At 46.8% G+C, this 26,659-nt stretch overlaps 7 protein-coding genes across 7 annotated transcripts; 4 read left to right on the forward strand and 3 right to left on the reverse strand.

Annotated features, from left to right (window-relative positions):
- Positions 1-5,531: 5,531 nt before the first annotated feature.
- APUU_60994A (C2H2-type zinc finger protein) lies at positions 5,532-6,191 on the reverse strand (the record flags this gene model as incomplete). Its single annotated transcript, XM_041694286.1, has 1 exon — positions 5,532-6,191. One exon carries the CDS (start codon positions 6,189-6,191, stop codon positions 5,532-5,534), a length of 660 nt encoding a protein of 219 aa, XP_041560132.1.
- A 5,440-nt stretch (positions 6,192-11,631) lies between these two features.
- Positions 11,632-12,675, forward strand: APUU_60995S (uncharacterized protein; the record flags this gene model as incomplete). Its single annotated transcript, XM_041694287.1, has 2 exons — positions 11,632-11,684; positions 11,748-12,675. 2 exons carry the CDS (start codon positions 11,632-11,634, stop codon positions 12,673-12,675), a joined length of 981 nt encoding a protein of 326 aa, XP_041560133.1.
- Positions 12,676-13,002: 327 nt separating this feature from the next.
- On the reverse strand, positions 13,003-13,704 carry APUU_60996A (type 1 glutamine amidotransferase domain-containing protein; the record flags this gene model as incomplete). The annotated part of the gene is made up of 1 exon (XM_041694288.1): positions 13,003-13,704. The coding sequence occupies one exon, from the start codon at positions 13,702-13,704 to the stop codon at positions 13,003-13,005; it is 702 nt and encodes a 233-aa protein (XP_041560134.1).
- A 497-nt stretch (positions 13,705-14,201) lies between these two features.
- Positions 14,202-15,951, forward strand: APUU_60997S (aldehyde dehydrogenase family protein; the record flags this gene model as incomplete). The annotated part of the gene is made up of 4 exons (XM_041694289.1): positions 14,202-14,344; positions 14,418-14,648; positions 14,719-15,518; positions 15,584-15,951. 4 exons carry the CDS (start codon positions 14,202-14,204, stop codon positions 15,949-15,951), a joined length of 1,542 nt encoding a protein of 513 aa, XP_041560135.1.
- A 2,035-nt stretch (positions 15,952-17,986) lies between these two features.
- On the forward strand, positions 17,987-19,663 carry APUU_60998S (uncharacterized protein; the record flags this gene model as incomplete). The annotated part of the gene is made up of 4 exons (XM_041694291.1): positions 17,987-18,293; positions 18,360-18,489; positions 18,547-19,104; positions 19,165-19,663. 4 exons carry the CDS (start codon positions 17,987-17,989, stop codon positions 19,661-19,663), a joined length of 1,494 nt encoding a protein of 497 aa, XP_041560136.1.
- Positions 19,664-22,396: 2,733 nt separating this feature from the next.
- APUU_60999A (uncharacterized protein) lies at positions 22,397-23,353 on the reverse strand (the record flags this gene model as incomplete). Its single annotated transcript, XM_041694292.1, has 1 exon — positions 22,397-23,353. One exon carries the CDS (start codon positions 23,351-23,353, stop codon positions 22,397-22,399), a length of 957 nt encoding a protein of 318 aa, XP_041560137.1.
- Positions 23,354-25,083: 1,730 nt separating this feature from the next.
- On the forward strand, positions 25,084-26,114 carry APUU_61000S (uncharacterized protein; the record flags this gene model as incomplete). Its single annotated transcript, XM_041694293.1, has 2 exons — positions 25,084-25,391; positions 25,784-26,114. The coding sequence occupies 2 exons, from the start codon at positions 25,084-25,086 to the stop codon at positions 26,112-26,114; spliced, it is 639 nt and encodes a 212-aa protein (XP_041560138.1).
- Positions 26,115-26,659: the final 545 nt, after the last annotated feature.

Below are 26,659 nucleotides of genomic sequence, written 5' to 3' on the forward strand. Positions count from 1 at the left end.
CGCTGACCCTAGTAGGTTAACAAATAATTAGTTTAAAGCTAAAAGATAATCTGAGTTAGACATACAGCTTGTACAAGTAGCTTATGGATGCTTGGCTTGACTGCCCCTTTCTGGCACTGTGGCCCTTTAAGATGTTTATTCATAGACGAGGTACCAGTATGCCCAGTAGCTGGATGGTCAAGAACCTTGCGGCATCTTATACACATCACTCCAGGCTTTCCAGTTTTAGTATCTGCAACTTGCTGGAAGCCCTCCCAGCAAACCGCTTGATGTTTTGCATCCCAGTTAATATGCCTTTTATTTCTATAGTCTGTTTGAAGCCACCATGCCACAAATTCCTTACTTATTCTGTTTTCATATAGCAGGAATTCATTAACACGGTCAGGCCTAATTCGCGTAAGACTCTCGGGTGCCGGGGGTATTGTTTGTGATGGAATTAATGGAGTATTAAGTGTTGTATTTAAGCTAAGCTGGCTTGATGGGAATGGGCTTGTAAATAGAGTATCATCCGGGATAAGGTATTGTAACTCATCAATTCCAACACCCTCAATCACTGAGGACGGGTATATATCAGATAATTCAGACATGACATAGATCCAGGGTATAAAGAGGAATAAGAGGACTTACAGAAAATAAAGAAGTAAAAAGGATATTTTGTTAGGGGATCAGTTTACCCCAGTTATTTAAGAGATAAGTTGATAGATCATCTTACCCCCTCTTAGGCAAAGGTTTCTCTTATATGATTAGATCGCCTAGAGTGTTGCTGAGGGTTACCCTGAGGGTCTTGAGAGTCACCCTCCAAGCCCTCTCTTTGAAATTTCGAGATAGAAAATGTTAACGTCTACAGTCTAATAATCTAGATCTCCGTCACCTTTTATACAATAACAAGAATGTCTACAGAGAATTTGAATCAGTAGTAACCTTTTTATTTAATAGACCAAGAGAGCTTTTTTAATCTAAGGCTCTTTTAGTAATTTAAGACGAAAGAGTGCTTACTACTGTACAGGCACAGCAAGTTCATGCATTTTAAATATATATTTTTGGTGGCGGAACAGTCAACCGTCCGTAACAACTTTAGAAATCAACCACTTATAGTAAACCTCCCATTAAATCTAAAGATACTCTTATAACAGCATATAAAATATATATTTACAATATAATTTCTTTAAATTTCAAAGATATCATGGTACAATCTGGAAAAGATAGGAGTCAATACTAAAACGACTGTAAATAACAGTATTTTAGTACGCTGAATCATCATTTTTATACGCCTTAAATAGGAAAGGTGTAGAAAAGTTATATATTGGAGGGTCTATAAGGGTCCATGAGGGTGACCCTCCACGGACCCTTGGAGGGTCAGGGTCAGGTTCAGGGTCGGTCAGGTTGGACCCTGACCCTCGGAGGTGCGGGTGGAGGTTCTTGATCTTGGACCCGCGGGGCGGGTGAGTGCCAGGTCTACGCATCATCCCGCCACAAACACTGTTTGACCTCAGTCCAGAACCTCATCTTCTCTCTTAATCCATATTCGGTTACGATGCCGTCTTGATACGACTTGATCTCTTTCTGAGAAGGCATCAACTTGGTCCAGCGAGCATCGGGCGCAAATGAAAAGCTGTATAAGGCGCTAGGCACATCGCATGCACAACCTGAAGAAATTATTAGTTCCGGCCGAGACGAAACAGCAAAGACTTAATGATGTGGATGTGTACATCAAAATTTGAGCTTGAACAAGAGCAGCTAGAACAGATGAAGGAGTACCTCCCAGCTAGTGAGCTTGCTGCTATAGAAGAAGAGAGAGCTTCTCTTCAGCTACAGGCGGACTTTGAGCCTGTAAGTGACAATGAAGAGGACAATACTGGTTATATTCGGACTGAAATAGCGGAACGGCCAAGTAAACGACATTTCACAGGAATAGGGAGCAGTACACAAGAAGAAGAACAGCATGTACAACATCCCTGTAAGCTATATAATGAGAGTGAGCACCCCTTACCCACAATGAGATACTGGCACGGGGAACTAAGAGGGCTCGTAAAGCTCCAAGAGGGTTTGAGGATTATGAAATTATATAGCCATAGTTAGCTTGCATAATGGAAGTCTTCTAAATCCAGTGTAATATCTTAATATCAAGATTCTCATGTTGAAATGGTGACTTGGATACACCCCTCAAATAATATATTACATAAAAAACATGCATAAAATATGTATTAATAGATTCAGGAATGTTTATATTGTTTGCCTATCCACAGAATATCCAAATCCGCGGATGTTGCCGCAGTCTATCTTAGACATGCACAACCCGCCCCAAAATCCTGAACCCGATCCGCCCCGAACCCGCATGGGTTTGGGTTCGGGTCAACTATCTAGAACCCGCGGGTTAGGGTTAAACCTGCAGAACCCGCACTAAACCTAGTATAGTAATAAAATAGGGTTATTATAATTAGCCCTATACTATTTAGGTAATAAAATTACTGTATTAGGTTTAGTGCGGGTTCTGCGGGTATTTGCGGGGCGGGTTTAGCAAGGTCTTGACCCATGCGGGTTGGGTTCCTTGAGGCCTCGACCCGCCCCAACCCAACCCGTATGCATGTCTAATTAGAGTAATTAGCTTGCTATAGAAGATTAGATAGTAAGGCTATATAGTCCTTGGGAGTAAAATAAAGCAAGAAGAGGGTTGCTCATGACTTAATAATTTATGACCTATAGTTAGCATTGTCGCTTGCCTTTTTTTTTTTTTTTTTTTTTCTGCCTTTACCTATGCATCTGGATGGGCTCATTATCTAAATATCTGTTATTATCAAGTTATTTCTAGCGAAAATGGAATTCTGCAATTTAACCAATTCAACCTATAACCAATATACAATACGTGAGCATCGAGAATAGGCTGGACCATGCCCACACTACGAATAGGTTTATACGAGGTGGGGAATTATTTTATCTGAAGTCTGTCTGAAGAATAGAATTCGATGACACAATAAAAAGAAAAAAACGGATTGAGTCAGGTCGTTGACGGAAAACGGGGCAAGCCATGCGAGAGGATTGACATTTTGGGAGAAAAGTCATACAACATTGGCTTTTTGAATCGGCCTCAGGCCAAGAGAATAAACTACAACAAACAGATCTATTCATTTGTCAACAGATATTCAATCGATTCTAAGCCCTTTGTCTTGGGTACACTCGCTCATTCATAAACCAGGCACTGATGCATGCATGGCCACGCTGTGTGCCGGTATAGTGAATCACAACACGATTATGAGCCAGGTGTTTGTTGTTCGCGACTGTTCTGGACGGGCCAGCGAGTGGCGCGGGTCAATTGTTATCGTGCCCGTATCTGTTTTATCTGTTGTTCCGGAAAAGGCCATATCTGCTTTACTTCCTCCGGTTATTTCTTTCTCCTCCATTCGCACAGTATGCATCGATAACAGCTCCTTGTTCTGACTTTGTTTAGGGTAAAATCCAGCTGTGGCGCCACCCACCCTTCCGCATCGGTGTCTGGAGATTACGCGCTCATACTGCTTTTGGCGAGTAGGGTTGAGTCGTAGGCCTTATATAATGTTAATCCGATTACAGCACAGTCCGGCTCAAGTCCGGTGGGAGACCCTGAACAGGGTGGAGTTGAGTGAGCTGCAGAGTCTTTAGAAAAGACAAGAACAGCCGCTGTGATGCTGGCCAGTATTATCGCAAACCAGGATCTATCCATATTAAGACGAGGTCTTACTCAGTCTGGGCTTAGGCTTGGAGGGTGCCTTTCAGTTTCCCAGCCTGAGGGGGAAGGAGGGCATTTATAGGTTACTCCTTAAAAGATGTTTTATCTCTGAGAGACGCATAGAAGACCTCTAACGAAGGTAGCATCAGTTACGTACTGTAGCAGATTATTATATGCCTGTAGCCATGGGCTTTAAAAGCGAGATTATCCCTAGATGCACTGTTTAGAGACCGATATCGACCTAAGTGAGGGCTTGTCAGTGAGAATCCTGCGGGCTATATCCGACTGCCGCGAGAGATGTGTTCATCTATTAATCAAGCCACTTGATTAGCCACCGTTGAATATAGGATGGCTTCTCCTTGGTAGCCGTAGTAGCCGGTTGGCATCAGAAGATACCGCATGCATGGGACTAGCATACTGCGATATATGACTGTCAATCTCGTTACTGACCTATACATAAAGAAGCTAAGATGTTACGGTGAAGACTGATAATATTATACTGGCCAACTACGGTGTCGACAATTGCATCCACACTTTCAGCTTCCCGGCCAAGGCCACCTACTCCAGAATGATCGCAATAACATGGTATAATGATACAACCCAAGACATAGTCTAGTATTAACAGCCATTATGTATTTATCCGAAGGCCGTACATACCGGTAAAGGAAATCCGGACAATGCGCAGAACTGGGAGTACCGGTCTCTGTACTGAGCGTAAAAGTAGATAAGAATTGCAAGTATGTGACTAAATCTGTCAAGGCATAAAAGTACGACAGTACTTACTAGGAGCTTGTGACAGGGATGCGGGTGCAGGATATATGCATATACATGGTTATGTGCGCGCTCTGGTTTCCTCAGCGAGCTCAGCAAAAAACGCAAGATGTGACAAAAAAGGGCAGACGTATCAATTCTTAGAAGTCAGATCCTGCATAGTCAGTTCACCGTTGTTATTTTGATACCGCAGATCTGCAGAGCATCAGCCGTCACCGTGCAGTCGGGCATCACCGAGACTACTCCGTACTCCGGTCGAATACTCGGAGCTTTTATCCAGTCTACTTGCGCTGAAACTTCGCGTCACGGGAACCAAGGCAGGTAGATGGGCTTCTAGCTGCCCATACGCACGTAATTAGAAAGCTAGCAGTACGGATGTGTCTATATGCCCCATTTACTCTTTTATGTGGCTCCGCAAAAAGAAATTCCAGCGCAGGAGGGAGGTCACGGGGTAAGAGACCAGTGAAGACACCCAGAGCTGATTTCCAGGAATTGAGAAAACGGTCCCACGCGCACCAATGCAGGATTAAGTTGGGAATCGGACAAATCAGACTTGGAGCGGGGATATGTGATGCAGTTTTTGTGTACTTGATCGAATACAGGAGGTGAAGGGCACACATTTACTCGGGCTGAAGCATGCTCAAAGACCAGTTCAAGTAAGACATATGAGTGAAACTACCATCGCCGACTGTAGCTAAGGCTGTGAGGGAACTATTTCTACCAAAAGTCTGCGAATGATACATCATGACACTCAAATAGTGCGGTGTAGATCTGCGATGGCAGATGGATCAGTCCAATCCCACCGATCTGCCAACCTGCTCACTCGCAGCAGCACTGCCCGCTATCTGCGACCAATCAGAAGCAAGGGCTGTTTTGGTGACAGCTACCGTGTGTTGTACTGAAGTAGTGGATTGCAGGAGTGCGAAAGAGAAATAATAATGTCGACCAAGTTATGCTGTGCAAGACGGGAAAAACAGAAGCAGAGAAAACCATAACATAATTACAACCAGGTATTAGATATTATTTCCATGTAGCGCAGCTTTCCAGTACCAATCACCTAATCCAAGTGTCCATGCTCAGCAATGCGCTTTTCTTCCAGCTTGAACTCGTAAACGGGACGTCCATCGGCGGTTAACTGGCCCCGAAAATCTGGATCATAGTCGGGACTGGTTTCATCCAGGGTAGAAACATATCGATTGCGACAGGTTTGTTTGCTGTGAGTCTTGAAATGCGCACCGAGGTTATCACTTCTTGAGAAAGCACGGTGGCAGCCGGGGACCCAGCACACGTAGGGCTTTTCATTCAGGTGGCTCTTCATATGTCTCGTTACATGCTCTTGTCGTTTGAAGCGTCCATGGCAACCGGGCTTCGGGCATTTGTATTCCGTTGCCTTGATTATTGGCGATTGATATCCCAACCTCAAGTTCGGTTTGGGGGCCTGTTTCCTCCAGACCGCATGGCGGGGTTGAGGAAAGGGTCCCGTGTACAGCTGAGCATGTTGGGACTCACCGAAATGGCTTAAGGATTTGCTATCAAGACGGCCCATCGGAGTAGAGACACCGGATCCTGCTCCAAGGGAGTAAGCCAGTCCCGGAGGGGTTACGGTGTGTGGTTTCGCTGCCCCAGGAGTAATCATATACTCCGTACACCACTGGAGTGGCACCATAGGGGTAAATTGAGATGGTGGAAGGGATTGCGGCGTAATGAAGCCCGCCATGCCTGGACTGACATTTTCATATTCTGAATTGCTGTATGACGTCCATAAACTATCTGTTGAGCCCATTCCTGCGAGAGAAGTGGCTCCTGACCTCGGTGGAAGATTGGTGTTTCTTCTGGAAGGGTGGCTCGCGAACGACTGTGAAATATGCCAGCTGGATGCCTCGAGGGAATCTTGATTGTTAATACTAGCTGATTTCGGTGTGGGCGAGTCAGAAGTCGAAGAATTTGTAGTATGAAATAAGCATTCATTAATCCCCGGAGACTGGTTCTGTATACATTCGATTAAGTAAATCCCAGTGCATTTCAGAGAGATGGTGGAACTAAGAAACTCACCAATATACAGCTTAGCTGTGATTCCATTCGACGACTGCTTGAAATGATAAAATGAGAGATGATGAGTGCAAGTAAGTAAAGAGTGACGCTCAATGCTAATGCCTTTAAGAACTGAATGAATGCTAGACTCGAACGAGTGTGCAAGGCATAGCTTGAAGAAAAATGAATGCAGGAAGATCGAAGTCGAAGCAGGAGAAGACTCTGGGAGAAGAACGAATGTAAAGAGCATGCATGACAATACATATACCATCTAATGTACGTCAGGTTTTGGGCTACCACTTTTCCACTTGCAGAGGGGTATAGCTAGTCAAGCGCGGCTCATTGCGTGTTTTATTAGCAGACACACAGGTTATCGCCACTTCATAAGACGTTTATAGAGATAGTCATAATGGTATCCTGTATATCTTTCGAGTTGTAGCTCTAATTTGGGGTACATGCGGGCTCCCAAACCATCTATGAGTTGTGCAGCAGGTACTACTACCTGGAACCGCTTCAGGACCATATTAGATATGGATACGTCTATTATTCATCAAGGTATGTTACCTCTTAATCAGGTGAATTATATAGCATGCTACGCCTTACGCCTGTGCTGGGGGCCTTCTCTCAAAAGGAGTCCCCTCTAGGACCTCAACCTGAGCTGGCGCCTGGAGCTGGCGCTTGATTGTGCCACCCGGCATTTACTTGAAAAGGATGGAGCCACGTAAACCTGCCCAGCCCAATCTTGGTTCCAGCGTCTGTAATCACAAAAATAGCAGATCGGTTTTGTTTTCCGGGTGCACGCTGCCGGCCAGAGCGCAAGTTTACTCCACGGCCGATCCGCACGTCCAGGCAGAGTCGATCCTGACTACAGCGCGGCGATAACAGCCCATACGCGCCCTTACAGCCTGGAAGTGCATAATAGTGCTGTGGAGGCCCCGCAGAGCGCTCAAGGGCCGTTGTCGCGCTCGGCTTCGCAATAGAATCGCATATATCGATGGCTTTGGGAGTGTGCTCTTCGATGCAAGCACTAACCTGGGAAAATCAGACGAGGGTATAATAGTGATATTTATTACCTCTTGGCAAAAGTACAGATTATTCACTGTCACGCGAAGGCCTACTGTTCGGCAGACTCTGGTAGCAGCGCCCCTAACGTTGAGCTATTCCCTAGATAAATAAATTGTTTCCGTGGCTCAACAAGCATCTAAGGACACGTACTCGCAAGGATCTATTGGCCCAGAGTTTGTTTTTAATCGGAAGAGTGGCGAAGCTCCTTGAAGCAATCTAGACTTGCTGTTGTGTCATCGCCTCGGCCACTGAGTGAACCATTTATTCTCCCTTGATTCCAGTCAGGGACTTGTATGTATCACATGTCGTCCTTGAAATGAAAGATAGGAAACCAGTGGACGGGGTAATGTTGGTTCGCATTCATCATGTCTTTGATCACGTCATATATGTGCCATGTGTGGCTGTTCCCACAAGTTCTGTCGTGAATGTGCTGAAGCCGTAATTTCGCCCTGGCCAAAATTAAGAGACTGAAAATCATTAGGAGTCGAGCTGAAATAATGGAAAGGCTGACGAGGCAGCCACAATTGACGATGGCTTAGCCACATGTGATCGGTAAATCACACAGCCGTCAATCGCTTCCAAGCACGGATGTCCTTTTGCGATAAACTTCTACCCTTGCTGTGGCTTGCTTATATCTGCAGCTGTCGATTTCGGGCACGAGTACCGTGTGAATATTCCCCCACTGGAATGCCTACACCGGAATACATGACAACGAAATGGCAAGATGGGAAAACAAGCACCAAGCTGTTGAGCTAATAAGAACGCATACCAGCTACTTATACTGGGGAAATACAGGTTGCACATTTAAGGCAAAGGCCTTATCATGAAGAATTCCTTATGCTTCATTGCCTCCTCTGTGGTATCTGAGGCGAGGGTGGCCGAATATCTGTGGAATATATGCCCAAGATGAGTGCGGAGTTGCGTATTGGCCAAACTCGAAATAGTTAGTTTACCGAGGAGGTGAACAAAACAATAGAAATAAAACGCTCACTTCACGCCGATGCATGCTTGCGGCCCAGCTGAGAATGGAAGAAAGTTGGCCTTCATCTTCTCTATTGGTTGAAACCACTGCTCCGGGACAAACCTTTCAGGCTCCAGGTATATATCTAAGTTCCGGTAGTTCATGTATACCTATATACTAATATACTAATAATAATTCCTTTAGGGATTTTACAGCCTTTAATCTAGAATCTATCTTCAGCTACTACCTGTTCTAGATACAAGGGAATTAGGGCGTGGGTTTAAAGTACTTAATAGATATTATCAAGGATAGGCAGTTTCTTGAGGACTATAAATTCTAGTAATTAATTTAGATTAGGAAATACAGCTATAAACTTCTTATATAGTACAGCTTATATTTCCAGATTCCTAGCAAGTTTATATAATATAAATATAGCAGTATTTACAGTCGTATGATGTATCAGACCCGGCATTACTGCAAGATAAATCAGTACTAGTATCCCTTAAAAATATATTATAGGTCTGAATTATACGGAATTTCCATCATCATCATAATAATCTTCTTATCTAAGAGGTCTGTTTCCAGGTTTATTTTCACAGCTTCTTCTATCCAGAAGAGAATATCGACACGGTGGCGGCTGGCCTCTCTAGCCTTTGCCCAGCCCTCTCGAGCACGAACGGCATACTATATAACAGGTCAAAACCACTTTAGTGCAGTGCCATCAGGATGTGTTAAAGCACTCCGCACCCCAGCAATTTCGTTGTCAGCTCTATATACTTCTTAGCTGTTTCTGTGCACAGAGGCCGTATGATAGGCAGAAGAACTGGGAATGGCCCGTTCTTAAGCAGTTACTTTGTTCTTTTATTTTCTCTTATAGCGGCTCTACAGATCCAGGTCATCTTAACTGCAAGCCAGTCTAATAAGAGCCCTCTTTATCTCTACTAACTTATTCTCCTTCTACTACTACAGTCTACTCATACCCGGCTCTGTCAGCATAAAAAGCTTTTCCTGGTCGTAACAGAAACAATCGAAAGTCAGTGGACAATGAACAGCCACAGTGATCATCACCCCCACGCGAAGAGTTATGGTTTTGAGGGGACTATCATCCCTTGACTTGCTACTACTATCCACAGGAGAGCAAGTTCTTGATGATGTCTTTCTGTAAAGTAAAACATACTCGTGTGTCGTGTGCTGGCATATACTCAGTAATACTTAAAGGGGCGTTATAAGCATGTTACAATCTTCTTTACGGATTGCTCACTCATACACTCAGTGCTAATGGAATACTCTCTTGCACTAATTAACAGTAGCTCTAATAAAAAGTTCGCGGTGGCACCTTCTTTCACGGCTATAGGGTGGTCTATACTATTAATGTCCTGGCTAAATAAGCAGCTGGAGTCAGGTGGTGATAGACCCGGCATAAGAGATAAGGAATAGAATTTGAAGGGTGAATAACGGCATGGTACAAGAGATGTCCTTAGCCAGGCTAGTTCTTGTTTGGAATCCCTTTCCTGCACAGTGTCTCGGGGGTATAGACTATAAACTACCAGGTGAGTGTTAACAGTCCTCTATCCACAAGTATACCCTGATCGATACCATACCAGTGTAAGACTAAGTTTCGTGATAGTATACTAGCTCCTAGAAGATATCTAAGGAGAATTATTGCATACTTACATAGTATACTATTTATTGATTTTACTATAGAGGTGCTAAAGCTAAAGCACCAGCTAGAATATACTAGAAGCTGATAATAGGCATTAGATCAAGCGGGTTAATGAAGCAGTGAGGAGTACACAGCACTTTCTTGCGAGATAGAAGGGCTTTTAGCTCTGGTCATACCCAGCCAATTCCTGCAGCAGCTAAGAAAGCAAAGGTACCTAAGGATATAGCCCCCTAGCAGTACCCGGCTCAAGGCGCTAGCAGATTATTGCGTTATTCACTAGATACTTAGGATTTTTATAGAGTCTACCATCTCTTTTATAGTAGGAACATACGCCTTAGGAATGGTGTGGCCTGAATATGGTCAATTCCATTTTACAAGCCATCATGTTGTTGGTGAAGATCCGTAGATAGATGAAGTCGGGCTCAGTTGCCCATTAATACCCACCGTGCTTATTTATCCTACATGCTGCTGCAAGTATTTAGATAATGGCCCAGGTGACACCCGACGGGATACAAATACTTCTCCATCCCCCAGACCATCGACCCTGACCTGCAGCATGTCTCCAACTACAACCCCCTGGTACGACCACATTCCCCACATATCGCAGACTGGTTGCTATGGAATATGCGCCGCAATCACTCTGGGCAGTTGGCTTGTATGGCATCTGGCATCCTGTTGTGGCCGGTGGGCGATCCAATGGCACGTGATGTAGATACTCCTCTATACGAAAAAAGCTTCCGTCGATTCGACTGGATTGGGGACACCGGAGACGTTGTCATCAAGACACTTGAATCTTCGCAGCTGTAGTACATCTTCTCTTAGTTTTTTTGCCACAATTCTTGGATGCTAGTCCACACACAGTCTTGTCGTTATCCAGCCATTCTTGATCTGCCCAGGTGCAAGAGCTTAATTGTGGGTTCTGATTCTTCTGTGGATCCAGCCTGTCCCAGAACAATTCAGTCCAACCGACTCACCCCTTGTAAGTAGACAGAATAGTCGAGGTTTGTTTATGAGGGAGTAGTCCGCCAACGCGCATTCTTGCTGAAGGCCAGATAGTCAAGGGGCAAATATCTGCTATTACCGACTCCAAGTTCACCCCACGCTACACCGAATCTCCAAGTGCGAGGAGCATTAATTCTGCACCGAATCTGCTTCGGAGTGATTGTTGCTCCGTGGTACCTAGGCAGGCAACCTGTAGAGCCATCGAGATCTGACCCACAATCCTGTCATGCCTCGGCACTCTATTTACTTGACAATCTCGCCGTATAAGCTTTCCTTCGCAGACTTATTACTGCCATCGCGGTCCAGCTAGCATATTCTCAGATACGATCTTCTGAGCTCGTCGAAGAGACGGCCGCCAACTCTACCCCCACCACCCGTACTGCACGCCCCTCACAACAGGACCTTAGTTTCTGTGCTTAGCCTATCGCAGGCATCATGTCTTCTGCTGCAGGCTGTTCCTCAGTGGCGTCGTCAAAGACCCCAGCACCGTATGTAACTTTCAACCCTACCCCTTACCTTGATGCAGTACTGACTTCGTCATGAATACATAGACACCCAAACGGCGCGACCACCCAGGTCGAGTTCGGAGGTCAGAAGGTCGAAGTCCCCAAAGATGGCTACTACGACCGCTACCGTATGAACCCGAATCTGGACGAGGTAGCCCGCGATCCAGCTGTCGGACCCGACATCGACTTCTTTAGGAATATCCCAAAGAAGCTGGTCGACTCGAGGGTCGGTCAGGTATACGCACCCAACTTCTATTATCGCACTAGCAGTGTCCAGCTGGTCTTCCTCGCGCCCCTTAGCCACTTAAAGCCTAAGCTTCCGTCACCCTTGGAGCCCATCACAGCGTTGCCAGGTTACGGGTTGGTGGCATTGACATTTTACTCGTACCGCGTCTGCGACAATGATCCTTACAATGAGGTCTCGATTGCCATTATTGTCCGCCAGCCGGGTAAAGATAGCTACAGTACGACTCAACTGCTTAGCTCTATACGGAACCGAACATTCTATGGATACGTGTTGGCTCTACCGGTCGATACCGAGATCGCTCGGGTACGAGGTGTATACGGATACCAATTGCCCAAATGGCTCGCCAACATCAACCTGGAGATAGATGATGATCACAACATCAAGGCCAACACCACCGAGACAGACGGGACACCCGATTTGAAGCTGGAGGTACCCCTTCCGGCGCTGAAGACTATCCCGTCGCAATCCGCGATAGCGACCAACAACGCGATCAACAAGATCGACGGGAAATGGTACCAGGTAGCCGTCCAGGCGAACCCACTCGTGGCGGCACAATGCTTTTTCCCTCGTAACGTCAAGCTCTCTAGGAGTGATGATGGTCCGTTGAGTAAGCTTCTCAATGAACTGGGCGTTGGGACTATCCTGCGGATGGACGTCCTCAAGGATGCGCAGATGGTTTTGAATATGCCTTCACCATTAGGGGCGTTCGATAATGTCAGTTGTTGAAGATCGCCTACAGTGCTGCTGGTCTGACCTTATGACCCCGTGCTAACCATGAGACAGCGCGAGCTGAAATTGTGATATTTGCGGAGTGCTTGTCTCATTTGCTGTATGAAAAAAGTGATACAACCACCATAATAAGGGGCTTAGAGGAGGTTTCATGTATTAAATGTTTTCTTGTATCTTTGCGCATGTACATAGGGTAGTCAGGCTTGATTGGTTCACTATACGACTCTCTCTTTCTCGAGATCTCTACCACCGGCCCCGCAAACATCATCAGCGGATATCCACCCCAGGGTATCTCTGTATTGCCCATAGAGTTGGTGCCGGCGTTCATGACCAGCCAAAGACGGCAACAACCTTCTTCGCCGTCTCCTTAGCCGACCCTGGGTTCTGCCCCGTCACCAGGTTGCCGTCGACCACAGCATAGGAGACAAACGGCAGCGTAGCCTTCTTATACCAGGGACCGCGCTTCTTCACCTCTTCCTCGGCATTGTAGGGCACGAGCTTATTTACACGGGCAAGCACCTCCTCCTTCCACGAGAACCCGGTCATCTCGCGCCCAGCAACCAAATAAGTACCATCAGAAAGCTTGGTATTCAGCAAGCCACAGTAGCCATGACAGACCGAGGCAACAATACCACCCCGTTCAAAGATCTCCCGCGTGATGCGCTGCAGACCCTCACTGTCAGGGAAATCATACATCACGCCATGTCCACCAGTGAAGTATATTGCGTCGAAGTCGGCCGAGTTAACCTGCTCGGGGCTGACGGTATTCTCTAGAAGCCCCATCCGCACCGGATCGGCCTGCCACGCTCTTGCGCTCTTGTCGGTGTTGGGGAATTTCAGCGACCGCGGCTCTAGGGGAGAACGGCCGCCCGCTGGGCTGGTGATGCTCTGTTCATATCCGTGGGACTCGAAGATGTCCCAGGCGTGCGTGAGCTCGGTTAACCATAGACCTGTTTGGTGGGAAGGGTCGTCGTAGTGCCCGGTGTTGGTGACGACGTGCAAGATGCGCTTCGGCTTGTCTGACATTTCCTAGTCTAGTATGTACACCGTAGTTAGTTGCGCTGTCAGAGAAAGGATCATGTTATTGCAGACCATATACGCTATGGAACAGGGGTTGGTCTGTATACAGAGGGGGGAAAAGTATAAATGACATTATGAATGGCAGATCGGGGACCCATGCGCCGCACGCGGAGCAACAAACTATCCGTCTAGGTAGATGTGGCGATATACCAAACTTAATGTTGTCTATAGCTCGGTAAGCCTTAGTTTTATGGCAAACTTGATGCTATTTGCCTCGGCAGCAGACATTACTGCAGAGATGCGGAATATAGGGTTACAATGATAGAATTATTGAAATTAATACCGTTGGTTTTGGTTCCTGTTCTTCAAATAATAAGCTGAGTAGTGCATGTAGATGCATGGCAGCTGTCCCTAACCAGGCCCCTGAACTGCCTTTTTCTCAATCTCACTTTACACATAGCCCTACACCTTTTCCAGTATCTTCTGCCACCCTATCTATCATCATGGGCGTCCAGATTCCTGACCTTCAATTTACCTCCCTTGAAGCCATTCCCGAGCTCATTTCTGCCATCCGCAAGTCGTTCTTAGAGCACAAGACCCGCGATGTCGAGTTCCGTCTCGTCCAACTCCGGAAGCTATACTGGGCGTGAGTAGTACACCTTCTGTGGACGGATAAGATGTCCTAAATCCGGGTGAATGATGGATTGACGTTTCTATAGCATCAGAGACCACGAGGAGCAGATCGTCGAGGCCTGTGCCCGGGACCTGAGCAAGCCACGCTTCGAGACTGAACTCGCCGAGAGCGGCTGGCTGCTCAACGACATTGTCTTCACCACTCGGAATCTCCATAAATGGGCGAAGGATGAGAAGGCCCCTGATATTGAACTCGCTTTTAAACTCATGAGCCCCAAGATCCGCAAGGATCCCCTCGGCTGCGTGTTGGTAGTCGGGTAAGTTTGTTAAATTTCTGAACAAAGGTGACAGAAGCGCAAGAGAAACTAATAATGGCTTTTTTCCTAGTACATTCAACTTCCCTTTCCAACTGACCTTGGGCCCCGCCATTGGTGCCATCGCTGCCGGTAACACTGTTGTTATTAAGCCATCTGAGAACGCCCCCCACAGCGCGGCTGTCATACAAAAGATCTGCGAGGCATCCCTAGACCCATCATGCTACTCCGTCATCCAGGGTGGGGTGTCCGAGACTCAGGCTCTTTTGGCCGATCGCTGGGATAAGATCTTCTTTACAGGCGGTGCCAATGTCGGCCGAATCATTGCTAAGGCAGCAGCACCTAACCTGACCCCGGTGGTGCTCGAGCTCGGTGGTATCAACCCGGCAATTGTTAGCAAGACTGCCGACCCGCGCCTGGTAGCACGCCGTATGCTCTGGGGCAAGACTGTAAATGCATGCCAGCTCTGTACTTCACAGAACTACCTCCTCATCGATAAATCGCTTGTGACTCGGGTAGTGCAGGAATTTAAAAAGGCCTACAAGGAGTTCTATCCTAAGGGTGCAAGGGCCTCGCCGGACTACTCACGTATTATTCATAAGGGTCATTTTGAACGCCTTAAGTCTATGCTCGATAACAGCAAGGGAAAGATCTTGCTTGGTGGGGAATTGGACGGGAAGGAGCTTTTTATTGAGCCTACAGTTGTCCAGATTGACTCTGTAGAGGACTCGCTGTGCATGCAGGAGAGCTTTGGTCCCTTTATCACAATTCTGCCAGTGGAGAACCTGGACGAGGCTATCAACCTTGCAAACAGTGTGCAGAGTACTCCACTCGGGCTCTATCCTTTTGGATCCAAAGCCGACGTTGCTAAGAGTACGGCATACCCTGTGTCCCTGACCCCCCGAAGAATGCAGTTATCTAATGAACATGTTCTCTAGTTATCTCCTCTACCCGTTCCGGCGGTGTTTCTTGCAACGATGCCGCCCTTCACATTCCTACCCTGCCATTTGGTGGCGTCGGCGAGAGTGGCTATGGTGCTTATCGGGGTCATTATAGTTTTGATGTCTGGGTACACCGCCGCCCTATAACCAGTAGCCCCGGTTGGCTCGAGTCGATACTCACCATCCGCTACCCACCGTACGCTGGCAAGCTGAGCAAGTTCAAGGCCGCAAGTACCCTGGTCCCGGATTTTGACCGCAGCGGTCAGAAACTGACTCTGGGCTGGCTGCGCTTTATCTTGACGCTGGGTAGCGGGAATGCGACGACTGGCGCTGGCCGTGCTGCTTTTGTTGCTGCTAGTGAGTAGTTTCCGTTTATTTTCTGCTTCTTATTTTCTTTCTGGTCATGGTCATTATGCGGTGCTTCCCCCTTTTCGTTTTCTCTTTCAGACGATTGGAGCTGTATAAATGGTGTTTTGGCATGCTCCCAGGTTGGCACGCCAAACCCTGATCAGGAATTTCAGGAGATTTGATACCCGCTGTATACCAGCCTCTGAATTTTTGGCTTCCTATATTGTGTTCAAAATCTTCACGTTCCCTCTGACATACCTTTCTTCTGTATGCTCTTCATTTTTGCTGTTCCCTTCCTTTTCAAGTTCCTTTATCCCATCCCCACAACACGATTTACCAAGAGTACAGCTCAGGTATACTTTAAGTATTATATAAATAGTATGTTTTTAAGTCGCTGTATAGTCGCCTACTTCGTGATGCAATTGCTCGAAAGACGGTCCAAACTGTGAGTCGGGGAGGAAAGACTGAGCCACCGAATAATATTTGTTGTTTAACTTTCATTAGACTTAACAATGTAGCAATGAGACCACTGTTCCTGAGAGTTATAGTTCTTCTGTTACGTATTCCAAGGTTGTCGTAGGCTATATTTGTAGATACAAAACATTGCTAGAGCTAGCAGTGTTTGTCTAATCGCGAGACCAAAAGCCCAACATCTATTCAAACCACCGATTCAACAAAACTTCAACCATCCCTCTCTTCGGTTTCTCATCAAGCTCCTCATACAAATCAATATCATTATCAATGCGTTGACGAGATCGGGCACGCCGGCGATGCCGAATTAAACCATTGATATTATTTAGAATGACCTGGATTGCACCATCATTAGTATGCTTTGAGAGGGGTTTTGGTAGGCTGTAGACACTCGCGCAGCCCCAGTCCCGCTGCCTTCCCTTTCGCCAGAGATAACGTCTGCCAGCATCTGATCGTTATAAGGGATAACGATTCCAACGCACGGCGCACGGCCGATGAAGAAGAACATAAACTACCAGACGAACAATGCGAATGTCTTGCGCATTAACCGATGTGGGCTCTCGGCTTCGCCTGCTGCCATGGAGGTGAATATTCGAGGCTGACCATTCTATTGATGGGTGAGTTGGATAGGTCTAATAGGTGGTTTAAGTACGCACGTAAATGAGCCTTGGATCATGCATGAGAGAAGACCGACAAAGCGGCCTGTATCCCCCGAAACGAGATATTCGACGAAGGGGCTCTATGTCCGTCACGGTCACCTGTTGCACCAGCGGCAGAACAGGGTCAGTTTGGTCCGCTTACATATTCCTGCCATTTCTGTATGTCTCGGCAGAAGTGGGGGATTTCAAACTGGAGATTAATGGAAGTTAGAGCAGCGAGAGTGCTTTTCCTACACCTCGAAAGGCTAACAGGCGATGATGACAAAAGGGGTATATAACAATGGGACAGTCCGTTTACCGCCAAGACTAGCTAGGCCAGGTAATTGCAAGGGCGTCCATCATCCACGCACAATGTGACAGCAAACACTCAGATCATTTGCTAATTGGCACTAATGGAATACTGGAATCTCGGGTTCAAGCCATAGAAATCTCTCCATCACGTTACCTCGGACTCTCATTGACTCATTGATCTTGGTGGCTGTCGATCTCGCCCAGGCACTTGGCACTAAAGGAATACTGGAATTTCAGGTCCAAGCCATCAGAAATCTCTCGATCACTTACCTCGGAATCTCATTGATCTTGGTAATCTGTCGGTTTCGCCCAGGGATTTGGCAGCTGCTATGTGCGTTTAAACTCCGCGCTACCGTCTTGGATAGCTACAATAGACGGGGGCCATTGGCCAATGAGATATATTTTCGTAATGACAGGACAGTCACTACAGACAGCGGGTGGCCTTTCTCGGATTGCTGTCGCTACCCCAGCCTCGACCCCGCAATACCTTTTTCAAACGAGGTACTTGGGAGAGTCCTGTGCATGTGCTTCCCTAGATGAGAAGCTTGGCGCGAGGTTATATACCACCCCATATCCAGCGCCCACCCTGCCTTCCCTTGAATATTGTCACAGCCTACCCAACTCCCTCATAATGAATTCGTACGACGAAAAACCCACCGCGACGCACCTCGACTCGGCCGCCGAGTTCGTCGGCGACAACACCTCCACCTATACGGAAGAGCAAGAGCGCAAATGCGTGCGCCGGGTCGACGCGGTCCTCATGCCCGTCTTGTTCTTTACCATGGCGCTGCAGTACATGGACAAGGCGTGCCTGACGGGCGCCGCGATGTTCGGCATCCTAACCGATCTCGATTTACTCCAGGTGAATAGCTCGGGGGTCGATCTGTCGCGGTATTCGTACTGCACGATGATTTTTTATTGGGGGTATCTTTTGGGCAGTACGTTTACCCTTCTGATGTGGCTTCCCTGACAAGGGAGTGTTTTTTCCAGCTGATGTCTACTAGCACCCCCGGCTGTGTATCTCTCGCAAAGAGCGCCGCTGGCAAAGTATGTTAGCATTATGATGACGATTTGGGGAGGCGTCACAGTCTGCACCGTCGCCGTGAACTCGTACCAGGGTCTGCTTGTGCAGAGGTTTCCCACCCCTCTACTATCCACCCTCAATCCATAAAAGACTAATTATATTGGTAGGTTCTTCCTCGGCTTCGCCGAAGCCAGCGTCTCTCCCGCCTTCAGCCTCATAACAGCGATGTGGTACCGGCGCAAAGAACACCCGCTCCGCATCGCAATCTGGTACTCCGCCACTGGGCTGGGCACGCTCGTCGGCGCAATGCTGCTCTACGCAATCGGCCAAATCGACGGCGCGCTGGCCGCCTGGCGCTACCAATTCATGATCATCGGCTGCGTGACGAGCGTCTGGGGAATGGCCATCTGGTTCATCCTTCCCAGCAATCCGATGACTGCGCGATTTCTCACACCTGAGTTGAGACGGGTTGCGATTCTGCGAATCGCGGACGAGCAGATCGGGATTGAGAATAAGAAGGTCAAGAAGGAGCAGGTGCGCGAGGCGCTCTGTGATCCCAAGGCGTGGGCGTATGTCGCTGTGACGTTCTTTATTATGCTGACGAATGGGGCGTTGACGGGGTTCGGGACGATTATCACGAAAAGCTTTGGGTTCTCCGAGATCATGACGATTCTGCTTATTGGGGTTGTCGGGGCTGTGGGGTTTGTTGCGTTGTTGAGCTTTGGGTATGTCGCCATACTACTGGTCTCGGTTTCTATGGGGTGCGATCACTAACCGTGGCATAGAATTATCTCCGTGTTCATCCCCAACATGCGCATCTACATCGGCACATTCTCCTGCCTCCCTGTCATCGCCGGCGCAGCAATTATCTGGCGCGCCGACTGGTCGGCTGCGAAAATCGTCCCGCTCTGGGGCATGTACCTCATGGGCTTCTTCCCCGTTGTGTACGTCATGACACTCTCCCTCGCAACCGCCAACACATCAGGGCACACGAAGAAAGCTGTGACGGCAGGCATGATCTGGGCCTCGTACTGCATCTCGAACGGGATCGCGCCGCTGCTTGTGTTTGCGAACGAGGAGATCAACCAGTACCCGACAACGTTTAAGATTGTGATTGCGGGGGGCACGGTTGGTGGGGCGGTGCTGGTTGCGTTGAGGGGGTACCTGATGTGGGAGAACAATAGGCGGGATCGCGTGCATCCGGTTGATGCGGGGGAGGTTGCGGCGATGGCGTTGCTGGACCGGACGGATAGGGAGAACTTAAATTTTCGGTATCAGATGTAGACACGTCACAGGAGTGGCTGTGAGGATTAGAAAGAGTTCGGAGTCTTATGTCCGCTGCACTTTGCATGCGATCTGCCGGAGTGGTGGGCCGGCTGCGCATTGTCTCTCTCCCCCAGAGGCTCTGTTTATTTTTATTTTTTTTTGGCGGATGGGTCCGTGGTTGCAGGCCAACCAGTGTCGTTTTTTTTGTGGTTCCAGGTCACCCGCGGTGTTAAAATTGGTCGCTCGAGCCGAAACTGCTGATGTAATCGATATTTAGATCACATGACCCACAACTAAGCTTTAGACTAGTTTCATCTCGAGCCACCTCTTTCGCAACACTTACCATCGCAAACTTTTTAAAAATGGCTTCTCCTTCCACCAACAGGAGTTTAAATCGATTAAAAATCATTTATAAAACATTATTATCAGTTCTAGATCAATAGTAATTGCTTTTTTATTACTTTCAAGATAGTAATTGAGTGTTTAGAAATGGTACCAGTGGTACCTCCGCGATATCGAAGCCGGCCGCCTCCAACTCCCTGAATACGAACTAGTAAGCTATTTTCTTGGCATCGGAACTGGTATCTAACCACTTACTTCGTATGTGATAATCAGGTTTACCTTTAACCTTGACATCGTACTGACCCTCTCGATGACCGAGTCGACGCCCTAAGTGTCCGACATTCCAGGTCGAGTTTGGAGGTCAGAAGGTCGATGTACCCAAAGGCGGTTACTACAATTGTTATCAGATGAACCTAAATCTAGATAAGGTAGCACGTGATCTGGCAGCTAACCCTAATATTAATTTTTTCTAGCAAGTCCTGAAGAAGCTGGTTAATTTGAGGGTTGGCGAGGTATATATACCCAACTTCTACTACCAAGTATATTATATATATTAAAGAGAGGCCGCGGATAGCTGAATAAGATGGAGGAGTTGCCAGCGGGAGTAACAGGACTTAGTGTCTTATTAATATTTAAGTAAGAGAAATATCGCGTTGGATCTAACAGCTGTTCGTTGAAAGCGCGTACCTGGTCTGTTAGTAACTAGACAGCCTGCTATAGATTTATGACTTATATTTGAAAAAATCTATTACAGGTGAACCTGACTACGTGCTACTCCCGGTCTTTATGATTACTGTCTTTCTAATTTCGTTCCGCTTGACTGAATATGTCTCAAGGGCCGTTGCCTTCGTTCCAAGGGTATTTCTCCATTAAACAGCAATGATCTCCCGATTGCCCCCATACGCTACCCCGGAACGAATTCTGGGGAGTCCCTCCTCCCGAACGCGAACAAAACCTCACCGGTGTCGGTTCAGGGTGGATATAATAGACATAAGAGCCCGTGACGGTCGAGTGTAGCCGGCGATGTCTGGATCGAGTTGATGGCGCGTACCATGACAATAGGACCCTGGTCATACCAGTTACCAGAATATGTGACAACAGATCCTATTATAATAACATTATCGAGCCAATCAAACAGGCAAAAGGTTTGGAGCTTCATGTGATATTGTAATCTTCTTACGGCACTAACGGTGGCAAGAGAACAAGGTGCTTTAAATATCGAGAGAATAGCAAGTACTTCCGAAGGGTCATCTCGATAGAGAGACAGCAATCGAAAATCCTACCATGCTAGCATATGCGTGTGGTCGAGACAGAGTTGGGGTGAAAAAAGATATACGATCAACCACGTCTTTCGGAAATTTCATGGCGGGAAATAAAACTTAGCGGGTGCTGTATAGTCTAACGGGGCTCGCTACTATACGAGCTGAGAAAGTGGTATTCGCAGGTTGAACAAAAACCATACCGCCAAGCAAAAACATGATGGCCGATATATACCCGCAGGGATTATACGTGGGTAGTGGCTATGATAAGCTGTAACAAGCTACTTTTACACTATGCTCTTGGCAGAGGAATGATCAAGGTATGCTTTAAAGCAAAATAATTAGATGGAAGACCAACTAGAAGCAGACCTGCTAAATGCCACCAGCCAATTAATAAAACGATTGAGCAAGCTCCTTGTCTTATAAAGCGCCTCTCCAGCCTCGGATCATTCTCGGAAACACCTTCGGGTTTCCCTCAGACAGGACTGGCAATTGCTGCTTTTGTTTACACAACGTTCGTCTTTGTCGGGGCATGTGAGGTTACCTCGGTTGGTTCCCTAAGTACTGGCGTGTACTGATACCGCTCAGTTCTGACATGAAGCATACTGGCCGCATGTGCAGGTATCTGCCTAGCCTTGCTCTAGTCCAGAAATTAAGTTAAGCCTGTGGAGTCTCTATGCAGGCCTCTATGGGTGTGTCGACCCCGGGACAACAAACTATCCGAGCCACTGTTGACCCTGTTGTATCTCATGGTCCCAGCAGGGTGAGTCGAAGAGCTATTGCACCTTGAGCCCTAGGTGCGACCCGGCTTGCAGCTATTTCAAGCTATCCATCCGATTTCATGCAGTAGCTAGAATACCTACTATTGATTGTTTTAGTTCATTCTCATGCCATAGTTTGATTAAAGAAAGAACAAGCATTATTCCACTTTATGTGTTGGAGATATATTGAATAGTTAACCATAGTATTAACCTGCTCTGGTTGCTAACAGCGAGATGCGCCTTGATATTAGCCATATCGGTCAACTGGACAAGCTTCTTTCAGCCCAACTGAGGTTCGTAAAAGTGTATCTGCAGCCAATAAAAGGTGCAGAATATCAAAGAACCCTGAACAACATGGGAATAACCTCTCGTTGTTTCCATAAATAAGATTAAGAGATGTCTTCAATCTCCGCACGATGTCGTCTAGAGAAATACATAACAAATCCTTTGTCCAGATCCGACGCTCGTTTATTTTGCTTGACCCTTTCGGACGGTGTTTGCTCCTCCCGCACTTCCCAATCCGCCTTTTTCGGGTCAGGAAGCCAGTCGATAAGAACTGTTATCCATATAGCCAAACACTGCTTGACAAACCAGGATAATATAGAGTTCACTGGCTGGATATCCAAGGCTTCGAGGGTTGTTGGTAAGCAGAGGCATACTGGTAACATCCGCCCCAACCAACGCAAGCCCCATGGGAAGTAACGGAACGCGAATTGATCGAAAAACGCTTCAGCAGCCAGATGAGCTTGTTTGGTTCCTGGAACTCGCGAGTTTTCAATCTTCTCCATATAAGATATCATCTCGTTCCAATCCCCAGGAAACTGTTGTAGTGGTTTTCGTCCTTCGGTATAAAAAAGTTGTGAAATATCTCTCCAAAAGAGATGAGCTGCCACTTTTTCTTTCTCTGAGAGACCAGGTAGCCCCAGCGTAACAAGCAGTCGATCCTGCAGTACTGCAAATGTCGAAAGTGTATAAATATAGTCATTGACATCAGAAAAGTCTCCAGGGTACCTTTTCATCCAGTGTCTATGTAACGAATTGATGTGATCGACTGCTTTGCGGGTTCTCGGGTCCGATGCGCCATACCAGGAGACAAGAGACACGAAGTTTCCAGTCTGTTGCGCTCGATGCGTGGATCTGTGCAGGACCTTTCCACCGTCCTCTCGCCAAACTGGCCTCGCAGCCTGCTCAGGGACAATGATATTTGGAAACATTGCGGCATAGAAAAGGTTCATGATAAAGTCGTCAAGTTTGTAGCTGATTGATAATCTCCAAATCTGCTCATAGTCCTTTTCTGGGTGCAATTTCTCCATTTCACTTTTGATCCATTTACGAGACTTTCCCATGGCGAAATAAGTTTTGTTAGGGTTTGCTTCCGGTGGTAACATGAACTGTGAAGCAAATGCAAATGTCTTGATAATCCCAGAAGGCTTATGTACAGTAGAAGCGGACCAGGTAGTCTTGATGTTTTATAGTCTTGCATGAAAATTTTCGTGATAGTTTATTAACCGAGGTAACCTTGAATCCACTCAAAGAATTTGCTGTTTCTGGCGCAATCCAGGCGGGGACGGGGTGCTGAATTGGCCCGAAAATATCATATGTTATTTCCAGATAGAGACACGTATAGGGTTATTAGATCCAGTGACTTTTGACAAGTGATTACTCCACTTCTGTGTGCTGTGTTTGACAGCTCCAAGTATCAATTTCTGCTCGACTGGCTTGGGATGTTAAAAGATTTTAGAGATATCACCAAATATAATTGCTGCTGGAGTGGCGAGGGGTTGGGCATATTTGTTGTTTTAATATTGGTTCAGATGGTATATTAATATCGGGGAGCCTTCATACGCCCTTGTGCTTTAAGGTATACGTTCTGGGTGATCCTGCACGATGGCCACTCTGAAAAGCTGCTGATACTGGTACACTTTCTGTTTGAGTTGTTGCGGTTGTTGAAGATTTTGCTAAAGCCCTCAGCGGCTGGAGAGGTGATAGAGACACTCAGCAAGATAATCAGCTCGTTTAGCACCCTTTCTGGCTCAAATTAGTATATTCCTGAAACGGCAGAGATACCTTGAAGATTCTGAGGTTCAAAGACCAGGGCCTTGACCATACCATGCCTGGTGTCACCGCCTGATTCCCGTGGACTATTTCTCAAATACTGATTCCAGGAGGCGCTAGTTTTAGTTAGAACTATTCTAAGGCTAACTATAACCATGTAGCTTTTATTCTTTACTATAAAAAGAGCCTTACTAGAATATACTTTGAATATCTTCAGTTCTCCGTTGCAAGGGAGCTAATAATATTTAAATCTCCGCGAAACAGCTGTTCAAGAGATCAAGATGTGTTTTCCAACTCCGGTACAACAAGAGATAATTTCTCTAATATAGACGACACAGTCGTCAGACTATTTAAGGATCAGCAATAGTACAAAATATGTAAGCGGAGTTAGCCAACATAGCTGTCCAGAAATCCTTGATGAGATGGGTTGCTGTTTGAGCTGGGTTGGGGGTTTGATACCATGAACCAGAGTTTAATCCCAATGCAGTAACATTTTGGCCGAGCAAGTGATGGTTGAGGCCCTGGTTGCAGTCACTCCGGTATTTTGGGTGGAAACCAAAAGCCAAAGAAAAATCAAAAAGGGGAAGACGCAGAAGACGCCAAAATTACTAGTCCTAGTTATCTATCCTGAGCCTAGCGCTCAACTTAGTGTGAACAGACTGAAGTATTCAGATGGCGCGTACAGCAGTCACCAATAGTTTCAGGTGCCACCTTCTAGATCAAAAAATTATGCCTGGCCATGCATCACAGATTTTGGTGTGAGTGGGCAGAGGGTCTCGATGCCGCGAAGTGGAGGACAGCTGAGCTTTGAGGTTACCAACTGAAGTATATAATCCCTTTGTATTTGTAATATACCTCTCTGGTTTTTAAATATTTGAAGTTGTTGCTCCCAGAAGGTGAGTGTCTCTCTCTTATGCAATTTTTTTGGTCTGCGCATCCTGTACCAATCCAACCATGGTGAGTGAAGAGCCATTCGCAAATTCTTCCTGTTCACTAATACATACGACAGGTGCGCAGGTCTATGTTGTGGAATCCGGCCAAGTCAACCCTCAAGATCTTCCTTGGACGGTCTCTTGGTTCCATTGTCACTCCAGCTCACCTGATGCTCGACACATTCACCGAATCGATATTGAACGTGCTCAGCGATCAAGGGCTCCTTGTTCTTGCTCTCGTTACCTCGCACTTTGATCCGACTTCTGATATACATCAGCACTTTAACCAACAGCGTCACACACCGGACCAAGTGCTTTCAGAAGCCCCTCAACTTCTCTCTTTGGAGTCTTACCATCTTGTTCGGTCGCTGGAAGTGCCGGATGAATTAAATGCGATGTGCGAAATACTTTACCAAAGGTACAATGAGTCGGTGGAAGTGCAGGTTACACAGGTTGTATTTACAAACGAGCTCCAGAAATTATTAGGATATTTCAACTGGTTATTTCAGCGCTGCGTTGAGCGTGTATTGCTCAGTGAATTGAGCCAGGCATAGGCCGAGGTAGTTGAATGTGAACCATCCTCAAGGGCAATCTCCCTCGACCCTAAATAAGGACAAGTGAATTGGACTACATACAAGGCGAGCTGGCTTAACCTGGATACAAGTCAACTTTTTGTGCTACCCTTGTAGACACAAGCCTGCGAGTGACAACGGGGCCTTAAACCTGTCCTGCAGATCCTGGGCTCAACTACTTTGATTTACTATAGTTTTCTGACAAGAACCCGGCTAGGTGCCGCTACTCCTTCCCGACTATTGAAGGCCTCAAAGCCCACAAGGACCAATTTGAACTTGCTAAAGCCGACCTTGAGTTGCACCTTGATAGTTTTGATACAATGTTGGAGATGATACTTAACACAGATACATCTGGGCGTCTACATCACATGGAGCAGCGGCGAGGCATGGAAAAGTGTCTTCAAATCCGCAAAAAGTTATGTGATCGCGTTGATGCGCTTGGGGCCAAGCAGAAAGAAGACGACTTCCAGGACCTACCCACCGACCCTAACACCGGAACGAAAATATCAGTACTAAACACTTACTCCACAGGTGACGCCTACTATTAATGGTTTCCACTTATAGAACCTTTCTTAATGAAAGTAATTGGGCATTAGGATGGACAGCAAGGCATGCAGGAGGCCATCTCGCTGATGCCACTGTTTGACAACTCGAGGGATTTTGCTACCGTCAATGTTATGAGCCATGGAATGGAAAATTATGCGTAGTTTCTTCGGTGCTACAAGGCTAGTTTCTGGATAAACATCTGTGACTATCCCATGAGTGCAAGCTCCGTAGGATCAACGGGTCAGTTATTCCACCAAGTTTCATCGAGGTATTCGGTCTCGCGTGCGGCCGACCGACACAAGCCGGACTGTCTATTCACCCGACTCCAGCCAATCGTTATCCAATTAACCCGTTGATCTACGTATCTGGACATTCATTATTAAGGTTGCCTTGAAGTCCACGTCAACTCACAGGGATCACACCAAAAACACAGGGAATCCCTTGAACCTCGACAAAAGTTAACTATCTTCAGTGCGCGGATGATTAAGCTTCATCATCCTTCGGGTCCGGCCCCCTCTACACACATCTCTACTGCTAAGAAAGAATT

Source organism: Aspergillus puulaauensis, chromosome 6, assembly GCF_016861865.1.
Source record: "Aspergillus puulaauensis MK2 DNA, chromosome 6, nearly complete sequence".
In the NCBI taxonomy this organism is placed as follows: Eukaryota; Fungi; Ascomycota; class Eurotiomycetes; order Eurotiales; family Aspergillaceae; genus Aspergillus; species Aspergillus puulaauensis.